At 39.4% G+C, this 22315-nt stretch overlaps 1 protein-coding gene across 3 annotated transcripts in view; it reads left to right on the forward strand.

Moving 5' to 3' along the window:
- The window catches only part of MICU1 (mitochondrial calcium uptake 1), a 181929-nt gene that overhangs the window by 122686 nt on the left and 36928 nt on the right, over positions 1-22315 (forward strand). For all 3 annotated transcript variants that reach the window (XM_028151351.2, XM_028151360.2, XM_054728692.1), the window contains one exon: positions 14361-14498. In XM_028151351.2, coding sequence (XP_028007152.1) covers positions 14361-14498 — 138 coding nt within the window. The remainder of the gene's footprint in view (positions 1-14360; positions 14499-22315) is intronic.

A 22315-nucleotide genomic window follows, 5' to 3' on the forward strand; every position in this document is an offset into this window, starting at 1 on the left:
AACTTTTTGATAAAAAGTTACTGCTATCATAATTGCTAAGAATATTAATATACTATTCTTTTCCTTCTAATGTAAAAACACCTTTCTGTGCTATTAAGGTTGGCAGAGTGCAAACAGAAATTCTGGAAGCATCTCATTTGCTGTAGTGGAATTACCTTACCCTCTGGTGGTTTTTATTATGGTGGTGGTAATTGTTTCTCTCTCTGTCTAACAAAATGACACTTGGGATAAATCAATGTTAATAGGGTTAATTTAACAGTTGCTCCTGTCCAAGTTAATGTGTCTTCTGCTGTGCCTCCAGCTCTGCTATTGGTGTTGTTACCACTGCTAGAAAGATCCCAGCTCTTTGAAGCTAGTGGTTCTGCAAAGTAGGAGGATAGTTTCTAACCATTCTCTCCATGGAGCATTGCAACTCTGTATTTGTTAGCTATCTATAATAATAAAAGTGTAATATACTAATTAGACCAGACAGCCAAACGACCTTCCGGACACCCTTCTGGATGACCTACAGCGGCTAGGGCCAAGCCCCTTGTACGAATTTTGTGCATCGGGCCTCTAGTTATTGCATAAAAAATTACCCCAAAATTTAGCAGCTTAAAAAAACAAGCACTTATTATAGCACACAGTTCCTAAAGGACAGGAATCCAGGAGCAGCCTAGCTGGGTGGTGCTGGCTCTCTCGTGAGGCTGTAGTCATGAGGTCAGCCAGCGCCACAGTCCTCAAAGCCTGGACGAGCTGCGGATCCTCTGCACCACTCACTCATGTGGTTGTGGGCAGGAGGGGTTGATCTCACCCTGTACACCTCTTCACAGGACTCTCATGAGACACCAACCGCCTTCCTGTGCAGCAAGTGATCCAAGAGAGAAAGTGTGACCACTGTGGAAGCCACACTGTCTTTTATAACCTAACCTTAGAAATGATACGCCATCACTTCTGCCATATTCTTCTGGCACACAGGCCAGTCCTGGCCCACTGTGGGAGGGACTGCACGAGAGTGTGAATATTGGGAGATTGGGAATATTGGAGGCCGTCTGTATAAGGGTTCTCACCACCTTCACCTGGTGTAAGAGGAATCTTTGGAGGGCTGTGTCAAGAATAGTTCCAGTGACTTGCTATCTCCTGTTAATGCTGTCTCATGGACCAGCACCATCTCTCCCTTTCCCAGACATTGTCTCACTATAGAAGACGTCCCACCACTTTATCTTTCTGCCCTGTGGTGATTTTATTTCAGATGCCTCATTGCCTTTCTGTGTCACCTGGCATTGCTAGAGTCACCACAGCCCTCCCCACATGTTTCATTAGCTTCTAACCTAGTGATTAGACAGTTGCAGCCTCCTTCCCTTCTTCCCAGAAGACACTTGCTTCCTACTAGTATTCAAGGCACTGTGTGTCAGTAGCTTCTCTCTGCCTTCCCAGACACCCATCTGTGCGCTCTTGTGATTCAAACTCTACAGTCCGTTTCATCCCCAGAGAAGTGTGCCAACTCTGCCACTTTTGAACTGAATGAGGAAGACTCTTCTAAATCTCTAGGATATCATTTATTTTTTTCCAATGGGTGGGCCTTAGTTCCTTTTCTGTGATGTATCATGGTTTATTGCTCCCAGTAGTGACAGAAGTATTGGACATTTTAAACAGGTGTCATGTTACATCCAAAACAATATGGTATGTCTTAGTTTCCAAACTTACAATTTGTTCTATCAATTTAAGGAAAATGTTAAGATCGCTTTGAAATTCAGTACCCATTATGAAATGAGTTTGTAGGTTTTTTTCTGTGATATTTTGTAATCAACTTGGCAAATTCCCACTGTGACATAACAATAATGTGTTAAAAAATGTAACAGGTTCCTTTTTTATTCAAGATTTATGGACTTCACTCTCACAGATGCATTGACTATAAACACTTGGATAGTATATCACTTAGTGATGCCTTCTTGGTGTTTGAAAATTTTAATTTCTTTAGTCTAATGAACTTTGAACTTTTAAGCAGAAAGTAGCTACTATTTGGTTATCCGCTTACATAATTTCCAATTTTTCACTTAGATGTGAACTCTTACCATACCCATCTGTGATATTAACTAAGAAATGGGAACAAACTGTTGTACATTAGGAATTCACCTGTCAGCTTAAATTAAATAGGCTTTCTAGAGAACTCCTAGCATTTCTTTTTTTGAAATTTTTTCTTTTTTTTTTAATATGTTTTGATTGATTTCACAGGAAGAGGAAGGGAGAGGGTGAGAGAGATAGAAACATCAGTGAGAGAGAACCATTGATCAGCTGCCTCCTGCACACCCCCTACTATGGATTGAGCCCAAAACCCAGGCATGTGCCCTGACCAGGAATCCAACTGTGACCTCCTGGTTCATGGGTTGACACTTAACCACTGAACCACACTGGTGGGGCACTACTAGTATTTCTTGTTAAGTAAATGTGTGTCAGGCTGAATATGATTGAGACTAGTTTTTAAAGTTGCATCTAAATTATTCCTTATATAAGTTGGTTTACTGATTTTTGTCTTATTTTGACTTCAAAGAGGGCTTTTTCTCTTCTCTCTCTTACCAGGAAAGGTTAATTAAACTTTCCTGATATAAGATCTCCACAGATTGCCTTTAAGGGTATTGTCATATATTCTTGTGCTAACTGGATTTGAATTAAGATTTATTGCTTACTTTTAATATGTATCTTTATTCTCTGACAGGGTTATGGTAGCTTGGGGAACAATCTTTTTGGTTTTCCTCACTTGTGAGTATGAATAACCTCAAATGTGATGTTAATGTGGTTTTGCATTCCATTTGTGCCAAAACAAAATAATAAGTTGTGCAGTTGGTTGATCCGATGAGTATACAAAGTCCATTTATTTGAACATGTAATCATTAGCTCACCAAAGCTAATCAGACTTTATAAATACTTTGTCAACTGTGCCCAGGAGCCTGTTCTGCCTAGTGAACATAATTAATTTCAAACTGACACAATGGGGCATCACCTTCCATTCCTTTCTAAACCTAGTTATAGAGGGCATCCAAAAAGACTCCCCTTCTCACTCAGGTATTTCAGAAGTCACCACATCTGTCTGCCAAAGGGCTCGGCAGAGCAGATCATCAGAGCAAAGTAAAAGCAATGTGATTTTAACAAATTATTATTGCTAGGATGTAATTTGTGTATGTCAACCCTAGTAACTAGATAGCGTCAAGTACTTGAAATACCTTCCTCTACCTGCCAATATTTGCTGGTAAATATGTGACAAAAGTATGTGCAATATTCCTCACTATGTTAACCATGGTGGCATAATTTTAGTGTTGGCTATGATCTAAAATACTGATTAACTTATCTTTGCCTCCATGCTGAAAACTAGTAATATGACCTTGTGTTTATGTGGCAGACTTCCCTGGTATTGCAAAGGCATCTACAGCATATAATCTCCCTAGATAATTTGAGGTTATTGTTGCCTCTGAGCTGCATTATAGCCAGAGGGGAAGAGATGGGTATTTGAATTGTAGTAAAGAGATAGAAATGAAAATGAACAACTAATATTAATGCCTTTGTCTTCGATGTTACATCTAGTTCTTTAAATCAAATTCTGTAAAAGTAGAGGATCTACCTGTTCGTCTTTGGGAGCTGCAGGAGATTATGGGAGCAGCTTTTCTAATAGTTGCCCTGCCGTGTTACCTTGTATTGGCCATTCATATTGATATAGCCAGTGTTGCAAGTCTCCCAGGACCCCAAGAAGTGAAGATATTAAAAGCAATTTAAAGATTTAAGGAAGTATAATTTCAAACATAAACACATTTTGCTGGCCTCAGCAAAACAAAGACCTGCTAGGCCAAAATGACTTGCATTTCAGTAAAGGCTTAGGGTTAGTAGTGAGAAAGCCTATCATCCACAGGCTTTACAAGCAGCTAGAGTCACACTCAGAGAAATGTATGTGAAGCAGAAAAGAACCTGTTAGGCACAGATATCTTCCTCACACCCATTCCACAGTTGTCGTTGTCAGTAACATCTCCTCTGACCACTTCTGCCATCTCTACCGTCACTCTAGTCTAAACTAGTTATCATTTGCCTAGATTACTTTACTTGCCTCCTAACTAATCTTACTATAACCACTCCTGCCTTCCTCATATTGTTCTTAGATAAGGAACTAAACCCATACCCATAGGCTCTGTATAATTTCCTTCAGATTCATCTCATGCCTAAGAGCCCTTGCACTACTGATCATTTGCCTGGAACACTTCTTCCTTTCTCTTCCTCTATTGACCTCCTTCTTACCCCTCAGAGCTCAGTTAACCTCACTTAATCCAAGAAGCCTTCTCTGCCTCACCATCTCCCCACCACAAATTAGACCACATTTTAATGTTACAGATTTCCAAAGTACTATGTAATTTTTCTTCAGATCACTTAATTATATAGCTATGGAGTTGTTTATTTAATGGCTGTTTCCAAACACTCCTTGAGAACGTTTGAGAGAGTATGTTGGGCTCATCATTTTTTTCTTAGTGCCTGGCACAGTACCTGACACAAAACAGATGCTCAGGAAATAGTGTTGAATTAGTAACTACTTCATCAGCTGTAGACAAAAGCCTGATAAAGGCACACACATGCATACACCCTCTCTCTCTGGCATCATTATGGGTTAGTGTGTTAGGCACCTGGTGGCATATCTACTGAACTTCCAATCATTCCCTCTTCTCCAGGATTTGTCCCACTCTACCTCTCAAACACAGGTGTGGCTCCTGGAAGCCATGTTTATACTTTATGCCTCTCCCTTGCTTTCCCTCACATCACCTTTCCCTACCCCTCCATTAGCTAATTGGATCAGGAGTGGACCAGGATTGACCAATCATAATTTTGCCATAGAAAATTTGAAATTTGGACTAGGGACAGTTGGTCTCTTCTGGTAGTTAAATTATTTAACATGTAAACTCCAGAACTCCAGGGTAACTATGTGTGCCCACCGTGTAGACCCATATAGCGTGGAGGAAGAAAGGCTGACAGAAAACAAGGACTGAAACAGCTACACAGAAATGAGAGCAATGCCAGCTTTCAGCCCTGGCTCTCAGTCCTTCCCCACCATGAGCTGCCTTCATCTCCTGGGATCTCTAATTTTCTCTTTTGCTGAAGCTAGCTTGAGTTGATTTCCATTATGTGCAAAAAAAAAAAAAAAAAAAGCCTTAATATAACTAGGAAATCTAAAAATAATCTCAAAACATGCCCAAATTTTATTGAAGAACACCCTGTGATCACTGAACCCATATAGAACATGAACGAATTTCAAGTGATTTTCAGGTGCCTTATAGAGTATTAGTTAGTGGACCCTTCTAAATCATTGCTATGTTGAAGAACCCATATGCTTAAACATGAAACATCTAATTAGCTCTTTTTAAAAACTAAGAGGCTACTACATAATTGAAAAGTATCATCTGTGTCTCTTAAGTTGCACACACAAAAAAAAAGTATCATCTGTATCTCTTAATCTTGAATACAATAGAAATAGAAAGCATATTCTCTTTCCGTCTGTTTTTCACCTATGTCATTACAAAAATCTTAATGACCTTCCTCCATTTTCCTATTCTCAGGGGAAACATATATTTCCTTTCTTTCTTTCTTTTTTTTTTTTTTAAATGAAAGAAGGAATGACGAATGATACTGACATGTGACGTGTTCTTACCCACTAGGTAACTTTGTTTTCACCTGCCTGTGTTTGGACTCATCATTTCTTCCCACTTCCTGTATTAAAGCTTCAGGGAGCTGCATGTTTCTAAAATTCGGTCTCCCAGTCTTTCCTGCATTTATCTTCTGCTTGTTAGTCAGCTTAACCTAAATTCAAATTTCTGTGTATTGTGTTTCACTCTCTAACTCTCTATTTTCTGTTCTAAAAAAAAAAAATGGCAGTTTCCAACGTAATTTTGTGTGTATTGAAAAATATTAACAGTTCCATAGTACCGATTGAGAATGAGCTCATTGCCTGGGCAATGGCTTTCTGAACATCAGAAATAAAATGGGTGATAAGATTAAGTCAGTCAAAGAGGAGTCAGTCAAAGAGGGGTCAGTCATTCTAAGTGAGATAAACTAAGATGTGAGGCCCGAAGATAAAAAATATATATTACTAATTTTAAATATAGTGCCCTCAAACGATGTTTTTTAGTGTTATCTAAATAAGGTAGACATTTGAGAATATGCAACTTTATATTTGTTTCGTTTATTTGGGTAAAAATACATATAACCTTAATTGTTTTGTTGTTCTAGTATAAAAGACCTATGTTTCTCTTAGTTAATCTATCTAGCTTTTGCGGAGTGTAGAGAAAGTTGTCATGATAGATTCCTTGAACACCGCTATTTTTCTAACTGAGCTGTAATTGACTTTTCAGATCTTGAATTTGTGACATTGTTTCTACAGAAAACATCAAGCAATAACTATTTTTAATGATGCTGTCTTCTCTTGGGCATAAACTAATTGTGTAACATAATTACCTAACTACGTTATCTTTTTTTTAGGAATATATATACTTATATGTTCTTAAAGTCAGCCTCTAGTCATGGACTTGTGAAATCATTCATTTGTAGAAATAATATTATGTGAGTTTATCATGACTAAATTATGTCAGGAATACACACCTCAGGCCACCGTTCCTCTGACATGGAATAATTTTTTTAAATTTGATTTTATTTCTTTTTTTAAAGATTTTTCCTGATTTTTAAAGAGAGGAAGGGGGAGAGAGAGAGAGATAGAAATATCAATGATGATTGAACCGGCAACCCCGGGCATGTGTCCTGACTGGAAATCTAACTGTGACCTCATGGTTCATAGGTTGACACTCATCCACTGAGCCACACCGGCTGGGCTCAGCCAACTCTTAATTAGTTTAATCTTGAAATTATCCTGTATTGAATAAAATGAAATTAGTTGCATTTACTTTTTTCTGCTCTTCAAATATGAAAGTAGTATTCTGTAAGCAAAGACTTAGCAAGAACAATGATGAAAAGAGTGAGAAATAGTAATTGAACTTAATTTAAGACTCACTAAGAATGGAATAATCAATTGAGGCTTTTAGCTTCTAGGAAGTGACAACATGGTGGTAAAAGTATTATTATTACATTTATTGAATGTTAACTATGCACCAAACTGTGCTGATTTATATATATATATATATATATATATATATATATATATATATATATATATATATAGATATAGATATATATATATATATATATATAATTTCAGTTAATCCTTACAACACTTTGAGATTGTGAATATCATTTTCATTTTTTGGTGGGAAGATTTTGAAGCCTTAGAGTGAGTAAACCACTTGCCTAGAGTCAGAGCCTCAAGTAGAGGTTCAAGCCAGATTTCAGACCCAGGCCTTACTGTTTCTAAAGCCCATATTGTTGGTCACTTTAATGTATTACCTTCCATGGAATAAAACCAAAATTTATCAAACCTTGAAACCTCTGTTCCAGTTCTAAAGTGTTTTTCTCTGATGCCCTCAGTCAAATATACCCTGATTTATATTATCATGTAATAAGTTCATGCATCATCTTATTATCTTCCTGGTTTTGACTATCAGACTGAAAAGTAAACCTTTTCCTGGTCTAAGTAACTATAGTATTGGTCGCCTGTCATTTAGTAATTTGATTTGATCATCAGCCAGAACTTTCTTAAAAACAGTTTTTAAATGGAAAGTATCCTTGGATTTAAAGTAGAAAAGTCTAGCAGTTTAGTTTGGTCATCTATAATCCTATGGTCCCAGACTCTAATGGATTGTTTTGGCCCTAGCTGAGAAACACTGAACCATGTTATCTCAATTCTAAATTATGAGCCTTTTTCCTTGGCTCACCAGTTAACCAAAAGACAACCATATTAGTGTTGACAGTGAAGATACATCTTTTATTTAGAGATCAAAAAATTTCAGGCTCCAGGCAATTTGGCCTGGTGCTCTCTGATGTCCCCTGCCAATTGAAGACAGAGATTCATATTCAAACTAGTATGTGTATGTCATGCCCACTGGATGGGTTTGCAGTAGAGACCTGCCCCTGTAATCGTTTTTCCTTTTGATTGTCATAACAGACAGTTTCTCTGAGACTCCTGGTAATAGCAGCAGTGGCATAGCTAAGATCTCAAAAGCCAAATACTGTCAGATTGAAAAATAAATAGGTGTTCAGTAATCTCAAGGACTCGAATTGCACAGTTCAGAAACTAGTAAAAACCTATCAAGAAAATTATCATTCTGAAGATGGCGGCATAGGTAAACACCTGAACTTGCTGCCTCGCACAACAACTTCAAAACTACAACTAAAAGATAAAACAGACATCATCCAGAACCACAGGAAGGCTGGCTAAGTGGAAATTCTACAACTAGAAGGAAAGAGAAAAGCACACTGAGACTCAGAGGAGTTGCAGAAGTAAAGTGCAAAGGTACAGAGGTGTGTGCGGGGAGAGGGCTGGCAACTGAGTATGCAGCTGACTTTTTCAATCCAGAGGAGACACAAGCTCCCGACTGCTCTGAACTCCAGTTCTGGGCGAGACTCTGGGGACCCAGACTCATACAGGGAGAAACTGGACTGTCCGGCATCAGGCGGAACTCGAGGGCGGCTTTCTCTCAGAGTTGCTTGCAGAAATTACCCCGGGACACTGAGACCCGGGGGGCCTCTTAGGGCAGGGCTGACGGGAAGCCATTGCTGTTTGCATTGCCCTGAGACTCCACCCCACCCAAGCTGTGCGCAGAGGCTTTTGCATATGAATGGCCTGGTCCTTTGAAATCTAAACTTACCTAACTAACTGCAGCTGAGTCAGAGAGGCCCAGAACATCCAAAAGAAGGTCCAAGGCACCACAGCAGCTTGCATTTTCACAGCTAGGCCTCATCTGGGCACCTCCAAACCCCAAACAAAGAAGAGGAATCTGCAGATCTCTCCATAGCTCCTGCTTGGTGGCCTAAGGCAGAAGCTAAATTAACACCTCCTTGAAGATCCAAGAGCCAGTGTACCCAGGGGACAGAGTAGGATCATCCAGATTACAACTCCTCAGATCCATAAGGGACACACTCAGGGGGCAGACTAAGTGAGCACCAAAGTCCCACTGAAGCAAGTCTTGCCTTATAAGGGTGTCTCCAGCACAGACATTCTCCCATCGTAGACACAGTTGATCCTCACAGCCAGTTGGCCTGGAGGTCAATTCCTCCCAATGATACCAACAACAGTCAAGGCTTAACTACAATAAGACTGTGCACACAGCCCACAAAGGGGCACACCAAGAGTGTCCACCTCAGGTAACTGGAGAGGCTGAGCCACTGGGCCCTATAGAACACACCTAGCACACAAAGCCACTCTGTCAACTAAGGGAAGCAGCCAAAATGCGGAGACAAAGAAACAGGTCACAAATGACAGAAATGGAGGAAAGCAAACTACTGGATATAGAGTTCAAAACGACGGTTATAAGGTTTTTCAAGAATTTCCTAGAAACAGCCGATAAATTTAGTGAGACCCTCGAGGATATGAAAAAGGACCAACTAGAAATTAAGCATACACTGACTGAAATAAAAAATAATATACAGAGATCCAACAGCAGACTAAAGGATCCCAAGAATCAAGTCAAAGATTTGAAATACAAAGAAGCAAAAAGAAAAAAGAATCCAAAAATATGAAGATAGTGTAAGGAGCCTCTGGGACAACTTCAAGCATACCAATATCCGAATTATAGGGGTGCCAGAAGAAGAGAGAGAGCAAGATACTGAAAACCTATTTGAAGAAATAATGACTGAAAGCTTCCCCCACCTGGTGAAAGAAATAGACTTACAAGTCCAGGAAGCGCAGAGAACCCCAAACGAAAGGAATCCAAAGAGGACCACACCAAGACACATCATAATTAAAATGCCAAGAGCAAAAGACAAAGAATCTTACAAGCAGCAAGAGAAAAACAGTTAGTTACCTACAAGGGAGCACCCATACGATTGTCAGTTGATTTCTCAACAGAAACTATGCAGGCCAGAAGGGAGTGGTAAGAAATATTCAAAGTGATGAATAGCAAGAACCTACAACCAAGATTACTCTACCCAGCAAAGCTATCATTCAGAATTGAAGGTCAGATAAAGAGCTTCACAGATAAAAAGCTAAAGGAGTTCATCACCGCCAAACCAGTATTATATGAAATGCTGAAAGGTATTCTTTAAGAAGAGGAAGAAGAAAAAGGTAAAGATAAAAATTATTAACAACAAATACATATCTATCAACAAGTGAATCTAAAAATCAAGTGAATAAAAAATCTGATGAACAGAATAAACTGGTGAATATAATAGAATCAGGGGCATAGAAAGGGAGTGGACTGACAATCCTCGGGGGGAAAGGGATATAGGGGGTGCGGGAAGAGACTGGACAAAAATTATACACCTATGGATGAGGACAGAGGTGGGTGGGGGTAAGGGCAGAGGGTGGGGTGGGAACCGGGTGGAGGGGAGCTATGGGGGGAAAAAAGAGGAACAATTGTAATAATCTGAACAATAAAGATTTATTTTTTTAAAGTAAGCAAAAAAAAGAAAATTATCATTCTGAAATACTTGTATAAGGGCAGGATTTACTAAGAGGGATAGAGAGTCTCCAGAAAAGAAATTGTATAAAAGAGAATACATTTGTTGAAATATATTAACCTCAAAAGTATTTAATAAATCAAGACGTACTTGCAGACACTGATTTTTTTTTTTACTACTTTTCTAATCTTGTTTTGACTTTTTTTAATAATTCATGTTTTTTTTTCTCTTCCTGGTTTCCCATCTTCCTTAAATCATTTCATCTAGATTAGTGATTTTCACCTTTTCGTCTCATGGCACACATAAACTGATTACTAAAATTCTGCAGCACACCAAAAAATGTTATTTTTTTTTTTTTTTGCCGATCTGACCAAAAACTTAGGTATGATTTTGACTCACTAACACGGAGTGTCTATCGTTGTGTTAGCTGTTGTCATTTTTTAAATTTGACAATCTAAGGGAAAAGAGGTCAGTGCCCCTGACTAAATAGTCAGGTATTGCATGTTTTAAAAATTCTTGCGACATACCAGTAAAAAAAAAATGCTGATCTAGATATATGTGGACCATCTGTCCTTCCAAAAGGCAATGTCTTCTCTCAGCAAGGGGCAGGGGTGGGAACAAGAAGCACAATATGGACAGAAAGCCAGGGAAAATCTTGCAGACAGTTTTTTGGCTCCTCTTCCCTGGCCCCCTGTGCCTGCCCTGCAGCTCCCTGGGGAACAACAGCTTGTATCCATTTGAGAAAGTGGCAGGGCTGCAGAAGAGAAAATGCTAGGCTTCTCCTAGACACAGAAAAGCAATGCAAATGGTTAGTGGTGCACTGGAAGGGGGAGTTGCTGTGCCATAGTGTCAGATGGGATAGAGTCTCCTTCATTGCCATTGCAGTGGAACATAAAGAGGCTTTATCAGTGTTCAACTACTTAGAATACAAACCAGTCATTTGAATTGCTTCCAAATATATAATTAGAAGCTTTCTGCATTGTGATAATTTTGTAATAGCATATGTCTTTCCCCAAAGACCCTCTCATGACCTTGGGGATCACATGCATACTGTGCTCCAGGAATACACCCACAGGCTTACGGTACACGCTTCATCTCGAGCCACCCTTGAAAATTTTGCCCTAATGAAGGTCCTTGAAGCTCCCTAGCCTTAGTGTAGTAAGTCCTCAGTTAATAAATGTTGAATGAATAGCACATTAGATCATTTTTCATTAGCAGTTTTGCGGATAAAGAGAAAGAGCTCTCCCTGCCATCCCCAGCCATTTTGAAGACCTCAGAAATAAGGTCAAAAGAGCCTGAAAACCTAAGAGGAGAGGTGCTGCCCCAAATCAAATTACTGGGGAGGTAGTCAACTTTGCAGTGACCCACACTACATGGAGCTGAATTTTATAGTCTTTTTTTTTTCATTGACTTTTTTAGAGAGAACATTGATTTGTTGTTCCACTTAATTATGCATTCATTGTTTGATTCTTGTACCTGCCCTAACTGGGAATTGAACCCACAACCTTAGCATATTGAGACAATGCTCTAAATGAACTAACTGGCCAGGGCTGAATTTTATAGTCTTTAAGCCCTTTCAGGTTCCAACTACATCAAAATAGTAACAACTAACCCTAAGAGAAAAAGACATGTCTGAGTTTTCAAAGAACATTAATAAAAATGCTAACTTGAGTATGGCATTGTTACATGAGCATCTCCACTGCAAATGGTCTTTTCTGTCTTTGAAACACAATAGAGGTGCAATGTTATGCCCCTTTGGAGAACAGAAGAATTCAGGCCTTTATTTCCATAAGCCTTGAGCAAGCTGCTGCTGCTGCCAATGTTATAAACAAGAAACATTTCAACCTGGAATAAAGCTTAAAACGCATCTAATTCAGATATATGGGATTTCTCCTCTGCTGTGACATCTCCAGATAAGGGTGAAATGAGTGCCCTAAATTGTTAGAGCCCAGCCTGGAGGGCGGGACCACAGCCTGGCTCCACTTACCTAAAAGAAGCCCATACAAGACTATGCATCTTCAACTTTTGCCCGGGTATCACATTTCACTAAAATCTGATTTAGACATTGTAGAAAGTATGCCCATTAGCAAAATTAGTCCTCCATTTTGTTTCAAGATGGTAAATTGAATCATAAATCAGACTTCAATTGAATCCTAAAAACTTTTGGTGGTGTCAAAAATTAATCAGCTCTGCAGAAGTGATGCTATGACAAACTTGAAATATTGAGTGGCTGAGTTAAAAAAGAGACTTTCACTTAATATTGATGGTGTTGATTTCCTTGGAAATTGTTTTGCCTCTCACTTTAAATATGACTTAGCTCCCTGGTTGCATAAGTTTTTCCCAAACAACATGGTGCTGTTCTATAGGATGAATATGTGTTACTGCTTAGAAGGATGAAACAGTGTGATATTGAGGTACAGTCTTTGGTTCCAGACAGAGCTGAGTTTGAATCCCAGGCCTTCATGTTTCCTCAGTTTTCTCATCTGTAAAATGGAGCTGATAATATCTACTCCATAGGGTGTTATAATGACTAAGTGAAAGAATATATGGGTAAAGAACCTGGCCCATAGTACATGCTCAGTAAATGGTTGCTATTGTTAAAATGTAGTTCTTGTATATTGCTCACTGAATGTCTCACCAGTGAGGAAACTAATTAAGGTGTCTATCAACTTACAAGCTAACTGAGGAAATGAGGACCAAAAGAGAATTTGACTCTTGACTGTATACTTCCTTATTTTGTGACTCGTCTGTAAATCTTATCTCCCTACTAGATGGGGAAGTCCCTAAGCACAGAAACTGAATCATCTTTCCTTACCCCACAAGGCTAACACAATGCTAGACAACTAGCAGACACTTGGGAAATGTTTGAATGTTTGTTGATATGACCTTACTTAGCAATGTCTCTGTGTATACATACCCCTTTTATGAAAACAGGATTATGTCTCACCACATAGGAATCTGAAAGTTTCCTAGTAACTGTTATTTTCCAATAAATCCATGGGGAAATTTTACCATCTTCAAATCATTTGCTTTCTAAATTGTTTCTGGGCCCATCTTTAGCCAATTTATTATCTGTGCATTCATAAGTATCATTAACACTGCAGCTGGCATTGAGATAACTTTCTGGTCTCTGTTTTTATATTAAAATCTTAGATTTGTGATATTACTTAGATTAGCTGGAGGTCCTTTATACTTAACCTTTCCAGCTGAATATTTAAATACATTCAATAAATTTTCAGTAGCTTTATTGTAAGTAAGCATGTCTAATTAAGATATTCTATACTCTAGACATTTTTTTTTCAAGTTCTATTGATGTCCTAGCATTTGATTGCCATTTGGGGGAAAACTTGAAATTCTTAAAGGCCTGAATACAGACTAAAGAACTGATATGACTTTACATATGTATAATAAATCAAATATATAATAATTATATTTTAAGTCTTCTCTGAGTAGCAAAGATATAGATGGACCAAAGATTTCTTATTACCAATGATATTACTCATGAATTAGAATAGAGTTTTAACATTGTTTTGATCTCTGTAAACATGCTCCTGACCTGTAAGGTATATGAGATGTCACAGCAGCTGTACTTTATCTATGAGGAAATTGAGGCCCAGAGTGGCTGGGTTACTCTCCTGATTACATAAATATTCAGTGGCAGAGTTGGAGAAGAGGCCAGATCTTCTCTTTCTGATTAATTTTTTCAAATCTCAGTGAGAATTGTAGTTCAGAAATACAATCCTGGCCATCAACTATTTTCTGCCATCCAACACCGATGATCATCCCACATTCCATATCAAAATACTTTCCTTTTGACCCCAAGAACACTCTTTCTGTTTCCCGCTCAGTTTGAACGCCATGACCCTGTGGATGGGAGAATTACTGAGAGGCAGTTCGGTGGCATGCTGCTGGCCTACAGTGGGGTGCAGTCCAAGAAGCTGACTGCCATGCAGAAGCAGCTCAAGAAGCACTTCAAAGAGGGAAAGGTAGGTATCTTTGCCTAGAGGAAGAACAAGAGCCAAACCATGGAAACATACGGTGTCATGGACCAAAGGTTATGACTAATTAGTCTCTAGTACCTGAAAACATGAGCAGTGGATGAGGAGAAGGGGAGAGCCCAGAGTGACTGTAGGTTTATTATTTGGACAAAGGGTGACCCCGTGAACTGAGATAGAATTTAAAAAGAGAGGCTGGTTTATAGGGAAGATAAAGAGTTCAGTTGTAGCTATCTTGAGTGTAAGATGCCTATAGACATCCAAGTAGAGTTGTTTAGCAGGCAGTTGGATATTGAAATCTGTTTTAGAGGATGAGCTAGATTTGGGAATCATCAATCCTATATAATAAGAGAGGAATATGCTAATTATCCGTTACGCCGTGAGGCGTAACAACCTGATCACAGATCTGCAGGAGGGTGGGGCAGCGAACTACAAGTGGGTGGCGGAGAGCTACAGGAGAGGGCAGAGCAGCAAGCTATGAGCGGGGGCAAGGGGAAACTGTAGGAGGGCAGCAGTGACCTACTGGCACATGGATTCGTGCGCAGGGCTATTAGTACACAATAAGAGTGAAAGCAAGGAGAACAGATGAGATTACCCAAGGAAAGTATAATATAGAAAAGAACTGTGGGCCAAGAACAAAATCCAGTGAAACACTAACATTTAAGTAGCTCAGAAAGGAAATCTTGAGGAAATATTTAGATAAATACCTGGAGAAAGTAATGAAATCAAAGCCAAGGAAATAGAGGATGTGATGGACATGGCCCAGTAATATAAGATGATAAACATCCATTGGGCCCAGCCAGTGTGGTTCAGTGGTTGAGCATCAACCCATGCACCAAGAGGTCACCAGTTCAATTCCTGGTCAGGGCACGTGCCTGGGTTGTGGACTCCCACCAGGGATCATGTAGGAGGCAGCTGATCACTGTTTCTATCTCTTTCTCCCTCCCCTTCTCTCTAAAACAAATAACATATTTTTTTAAAGTCCATTGGTTTTGGTAAAATAGTAATAGGTGACCTTTGGGAGAGCTGTTTCATTAGAGTGGTCTGTTAGAGGACATATTAGAATGGGAAGTTAGGAAGTAGAGAAAGAGAAGAAGGAAAGGAAGAAGAGGGGAATGGAAGCTCCTAAAAGGAAACAGCATATGTTAAAAACTCTCAGGCACTACAGAAGTCTGCTTGGGCTGCTATAACAAAATACCACAGACTAGGTGGCTTAACCTTTTGCACTCGGATGTCGAGTGTGACTCGACACGGTTAGCATCGATAGCAGCTCGAGAAAAAGCAAGCGAGTGCAAAGGGTTAAACAACAGAAATTAACTTTTCTCACAGTCTGGAGGCTAGAAGTCCATGATCAAGACGCTGGAAAATTGTGTTTCTAATGAGGGCTCTCTTTCCCAGCCTGTAGACACTTCTTCCTGCTGTGTCCTCACATGGCCTTTCCCTGGTGTTTGCACAGAGAGGCAAGGAGCAGGGGAGTGCTCACACTAGCTCTCTGATGTGTCTTATGAGAACACTAATCATTTCAGACCAGGGCTCCACTCCTAGGACCTTATTTAACCTTAATTATTTACTTAGAGGCCCATCTCCTAATAAAACCACACTGAGGGGTAGGCCTTCAATGTATAAGTTTGTGGGAGATACAAACATTCATTCCATAACAGGAAGGAAAGGCAAATCTGGCATGTGTAAGGAACTGAAGAGGACTGTTGTGATTGGAACCTACTAGCAAGGAGAATGGACTGCAATGCGGTCAGAGAGGGAGATGAGGGCCAGAACATGCCGGACCTTCCAGGCATGGCATGAGTTTGGATTTTATTCACAGTGCAATGGGAAGCTATTAAAGGGTTGTGAGCAGTGAAATGGTATGGCTGTATGTATATTTAAAGAGATGATTCTGACTGCTTTATGAAAAATAGTTTGGAAGGAAGCAAGCATAGAAGCAAAAAGACTGATACTAAGATTATTAGAGAATTCAGGAAGAGATGATTGAGCATCTTTTGAGCAGCATTGAGATTGGGGACCATGGATTTCTAGTGGCACTCATCAACCCCACTCTAATGCCTTTCAACACTGGCTACGCCTAGAGCAAGAAGAGGCAGATGGTAGAACTGAGTCAGCATCTGGGGATTTATTTGCCAGGGAGTGGGAAGGACACATTGAAGCAGAAATTAGTTAAGAGGTCAGACCTCTTAAAGATCTCAGACACACACGCAGAGCAATGCCAGCACACCCATGTCTTCTCATTCTCAGCCCAATGCTCATTTCACTGGACAATGATTCCCAGTTTGGCCATGACCAGGAAACTGACCTAGCACTAAAAATGTCCCATGAGAGATTGCCAAGGTAGTGCAGTATGGGAGACATGGAGCTAGAAGACTTGAATTCAGGCCCTGCCTCAGAGGTTTCCATGGCCATTAGACAAATTGTTTAACCTCATTGGCCTCATGAACTGAGAAGCTTGTCCTAGATGTGCATTATAAGGACACTGTGGCTTTAAAGGCTGAATAACTGAAAATAAAAAATAGGATGGCTAGTACTATACTTGTCTGATTTCTTAGTTACTAGTTTTTGTGCAGGAAATATTGCATGAGTAGCATTGCCCCAACTTGGTAGAAAGCAATTCTCATCACCCAGACTTTTTCTTCCTTGTCTTGGATGGCAGGAAGCTGAAAGGACCTCTGAACCAGTCTTTGAGCTGCAACCGAGAGCAGCTGGGCTCTGAGAAAAAGTGTCAGCCTCTCTGAATTCAGTCCAGCCTGTCCCTAGAGCAGGTGTTCCCTTGGCTGGAGGGAAAGACTCATCATTAGTGGAAAGTGACAGATGACAGTACATATACCACTCAGATCTGCTGGAAATTAAAATTTCAGAAAATTGATTGCAAATGTTTAGGTGGATTTTTTAGTGCTGGTCCTGGAAGCATAGTGTTTGCATTAGGAAACACTCCTTTCTTTTAACCAGACTTATTTTTAAGTTTGTTCAGACATTGACTTGGCCTTATAATTATCGGGATAAGCTAATTCATGTTTTATTATAAATTTATATTTAAGAACAATAAATTGGGTGCTGGAGACATCTCCCTTGAAGGAATGGAGTATTTAGCTTTGGCAGGATAAGTTAATTTAGGACCTGAAGACCTTTCAAAAGAGCTCTGAAGTGAGAGGACACATTTTGTCAGATGGTAAAAATTTGGGGTGCCAAATTACTTCTGGCCCAGAATTCCAGCCTGCCCTTGCAAGAAGAATGAGATTTAATGTCCTTTCATGTTGGTTAAATAGTTGAGAACATAGTAATAGGTAACATGAGAGTGAATGAAAGACCTTTGCTCCTGTAGTGACCAGTCCATCTCTCTGGGACCATTTCCCATTAGAGGGGAATAACCATCTTTTCTAATTGCTTTTTTATTTTACTTTAGATAAATTTTTAGCATGAAAATGTGAGTTTTCATTTGGCTCATGTTAATTTTTGTGTGGGGGGAGTCCTGTACAAAATATCAAACCAGACCTAAAAGATTGAAGGTCCTAGTGGTGTATTAAATAAATATCTGTATAATACTGCCTGACCGTGCAGTGCTTCACAGCCATTTTTCTTTTTCTGTGTTTCTAGCAGCCTTGGTAGCTCTCATTTTGCCTTTGAAAATGTAGAAACATAGGGAAAGAGAAATTGATGACCCACCCAGAGTCACTGGAAACCAACACTTCCTATTCCAGATCTGTGGCAGCTCTATTTCTCCGTACTCTTCCTCGAAAGCAATGCTTCTCCACCCTGGTTGCCCAGTAGGATCACTTGGGGAATTTTTAAGAAATGTGATTTTTGAGGCCTGCTTCAAACCAATTAAATCAGAAGCTCAATGGTTGGGTCCAGGCATGAGAGTTTCCTAAAAGGGTTCTCGGGTGATTCTGAAATGAAATTAGGCTTATGAGCCGCTGCTCTAAAGAGGCCATGCTTCATCGGTGGCTCTAGCTGTTTTGTCTCTGAGTAATAGCTTGAAGAATTGGGAACCTGCTTTTCCTGGGAAATTTACTGTGTTCATACCCTGAGTAACCACCATGTTTCTTATTTAACAGAGTTTTCTTTTCTATTTTTAATGGGAAAACATGTTTTGTTTGGGTTTTATTTTAAAGATTACTCCCTATCCTCTACTAGATTTTCCCTGTTCCCCTCAATATTCTTTTTCCTATGAATGCTTCTAGGCCAAATCTGACAGCTCTAAAATTTCCTTTTTGTCCTCTAAATTGTTGTATTCTCCTCATTACAAAACAGCTTCTGAGACTTTATAAATTTGGTTTTTCTATGCTCAAAAGTGCAAAAGCTGCAAACTTTAATAATTTAGCAAATTGCCCTGGCCAGTGTGACTCAGTTGATTGAGCATTGTCCCATGCACATAAGGGTCACCAGTTCGATTCCTGGTCAGGGCACATACCCAAGTTGCGGGCTCGATCCCCCATAGGGGGATGTGCAAAACCAATCAGTGTTTCTCTCTCTCCTCTCCCTTCCTGTCTCTCTCTTCTAAAAAAAAAAATAAAAATGTGTTTTTTAAAAATACCTACTCTCTTTTAGAAACACAGGCCTGTGCCCTGACTGGGAACCAAACCAGACGTGAGCCTGGCTTCTGGCTGAGTAGTGCTCCCTCTGTGGGAGCTCACTGACCACCAGGGGGCAGCTCCTGCATTGAGCAGGCTTGGTCTGAAACCGGCTCTCCGACATCCCCCGAGGGGTCCCAGATTGCAAGAGGGCACAGGCCAGGCCAAGGGACCCCACCGGTGCACAATCAGGGTTGGGGAGGGACGCGGGAGGTTGGCCAGCCAGGGAGGGACCGGGGGAAGGCTCCAGGGCATGTCTGGCCTGTCTCACTCAGTACCAATGGGCCACATCCCAGCAGCAAACTAACCTACCGGTTGACTGTCTGCCCCCTGGTGGTCATTGCCCGTCATAGCGAGCTGTGAGTGGCCTTAGCATATCATTAGCATATTATGCTTTGATTGGTTGAATGGAAGACCAGATGACCAGACACTTAGCATATTAGGCTTTTATTATATAGGATTATAATAAAACTTAAATTATTAATTTCATGCTATCTGTGGATAATATTCACATGGGCTCTCCTATTCATTTATTCTTTTTTTTAATAATATTTTATTGTGTGTTTTTTGTTTGTTTTTTTACAGAGAGGAAGGGAAGAGGGATAGAGAGTTAGAAACATCAATGAGAGAGAAACATCAATTAGCTGCCTCCTGCACACCCCCTACTGGGGATGTGCCCGCAACCAAGGTACATGCCCTTGACCGGAATCGAACCTGGGACCCTTCAGTCCGGCAGACCAATGATCTATTCACTAAACCAAATGAGTTAGGGCAAATATTCACTTATTCTTGCAGATGTTTGAGGATTGAGCCACATGTGGTCATCAGATTCTAGACACATTGCTTGCAAAGCCCTTAAAAAAAAACCTCAGGTGATGGATTAATTAATTCCTGGCAGATGAATTTGCTATGACCAGTTAAAAGACAAGGCGAAGGAATCCATCCATTACAGTGTGTTTATACTCATCCTTGGCCTATCAGCACTAAATATGTGCCTTTATAGCTGACTCCAGATGAAGTCAAATTTTCCTTACCCAGCTTCTCATCTATTACAACTACTTTTTATTTCTTTAAAAGATTTATTGATATACAATTTATACACCAAAAAAATTAACCCATTTTAAGTGTACAGTTCAATGATTTTTAGTAAATTTACAGATATATGCAATCGTCACTGCAACTCAGTTTTAGAACATTCCCATCACTCCAAAAAATATCTCTCATGCCAGTTTACAGTCAATCCCTATTTCCACTCTAGCCACTGACAACCATAAATCTGTTTTTTATCTTTATAGATTTGACTTTTCTGGACATTTCATATAAATGTTTTCATATAATAATGTAGTCTTTTGTGTCTGGCTTCTTTTACATTTTTTAGGTTTATTCATGTTGTTGCTTATATTAATAGTTTGTTACTTTTTTATTGCTGAATAGTAAATAGCATTCTATTGTATGTATACTAGTGTACTGCACTTTGTTTATCCATTCACCAGTTTATGAACATTTAAATTGTTTCCAGTTTGGGGTTATTATAAGTAATACCTCTATGAACATTTGCATACAAGTCTTTATGTAAACCTGTGTTTTTATATCTCTTAAGGAGATTCCTAGGAGTGGAATGGTGGGTTGTATGGTAAAATTATATTTAACTTTTTTTTTTTTTTAAGAAATTGTCAAACTGTTGTTCAAAGTAGCTGTACCATGTTACATTTCCAGAGCAATGTGTGAGAGTTCCAGTTTGTCCACGTCCTCACAAAAAGTTGTTACTGTCTTTTTTTTTTTAAAGATTTTTCTTAATTTTTTTTCTTAATTGATTTTTAGAGAGAGAGAGAAAGAAAAATCAGTTTGTTGTTCCACTTATGGATGCATTCATTGGTTGATTCTTGTATGTGCCCTGACTCAGGATCAAACCTGAAACCTTGGCATATCGGGTGATGCTCTGATCAACTGAGCTACCTGGCCAGGGCCATTACTGTCTTTTTAATGGATGTGTGGTGGTGTCTCATTGTGTTTTAATTTGCATTTCCCAAATGACTGATGATTCTGAACATCATTTCATGTGCTTATTAGACATTCATATATCTTTTTGGTAAGAAGTCTATTCAAATCTTTTTTTTAATTGGGTTATTATTACCATCCATTGGGTTGTAACAGTTCTTTACATAATTCTGGATACAAGTCCTTTATCAGATATATGATTTTTAAATATTTTCTCCTGGTCTATGATTTGTCTCTTTTCTCAGTATTTTGAATCACAACGTTTTTTGGTTGTTGTTGTTTTAATATGTTTTTATTGATTTCACAGAAAGGAAGGGAGAGAGAGAGAAATATAGAAACATCAATAATAGAGAATGTCCCCTACTGGGGATTGAGCCCAAAACCCAGGCCTGTGCCCTGACTGGGAATCAAATCATGCCCTCCTGGTTATGGGTCGATACTCAACCACTGAGCAACACCAGCCAGGCAGGCGAATCACTTTCAGCGTTCGGTCCAGGGGTGCCTTTCAGGCCAGCATGCAGCATCTTTGCTTGTTCACATATCACTGCCTCCCAAATGACTGTCACTGGCTAACTGCTTTTCGTTTATCCAAATCAACAATTTTTCTACCTCTTTAATTGTCTGTAATCATTGTTTCTTTCACACCCTTAGCAACCTTAGCACTCTTGTTTTAAAACTGTGCTAATTGTTGATTTTGCCAGCAACAAAAGCATCTGTCCTTTGTTGCATGAGAGATGCTTTTTGTCATACTGAGGTGTTAGCTTGAAAGGGGTGCCAGACATTTGTTCTGTGATACCTTGGCTGATAACCACATTGTTCGAGATGGGAGACATTCAAGGTTTGACTGTAATGTGATTTGTAGGACACCGTTTTTTCTAAATTATCAAATGAATAGTCACTCAATTCAGATTGTTCTAGCTGTCTGTCCCCAAATGATTCTCAGCATAAGTACTCTGGTCTTGCGCTGTATTTTTTAATGTTTTGTGATAAATAAATTAACAAACATTAAAGGTTGTCAGAGTAGGGAGCATTTTCACTACCAGGCCTTTTCTCTTCTTAGAATTTTATGTTAACCTATTGGCCTTATAAAACCCTTTCAGTAACTCAGGTCCCTAGTGTCCCCCTGTCATAGAAATCCACACCTTAATAAGAAAAGTAAAAAGCTTTAGCAAGCCTTTTTTTAAATATACATAACAAAATTTAACATTAAGTGTACAATTCAGTGGCATT

The sequence above is a fragment of the Eptesicus fuscus genome, chromosome 17 (genome assembly GCF_027574615.1).
Source record: "Eptesicus fuscus isolate TK198812 chromosome 17, DD_ASM_mEF_20220401, whole genome shotgun sequence".
NCBI classification, from domain to species: domain Eukaryota; kingdom Metazoa; phylum Chordata; class Mammalia; order Chiroptera; family Vespertilionidae; genus Eptesicus; species Eptesicus fuscus.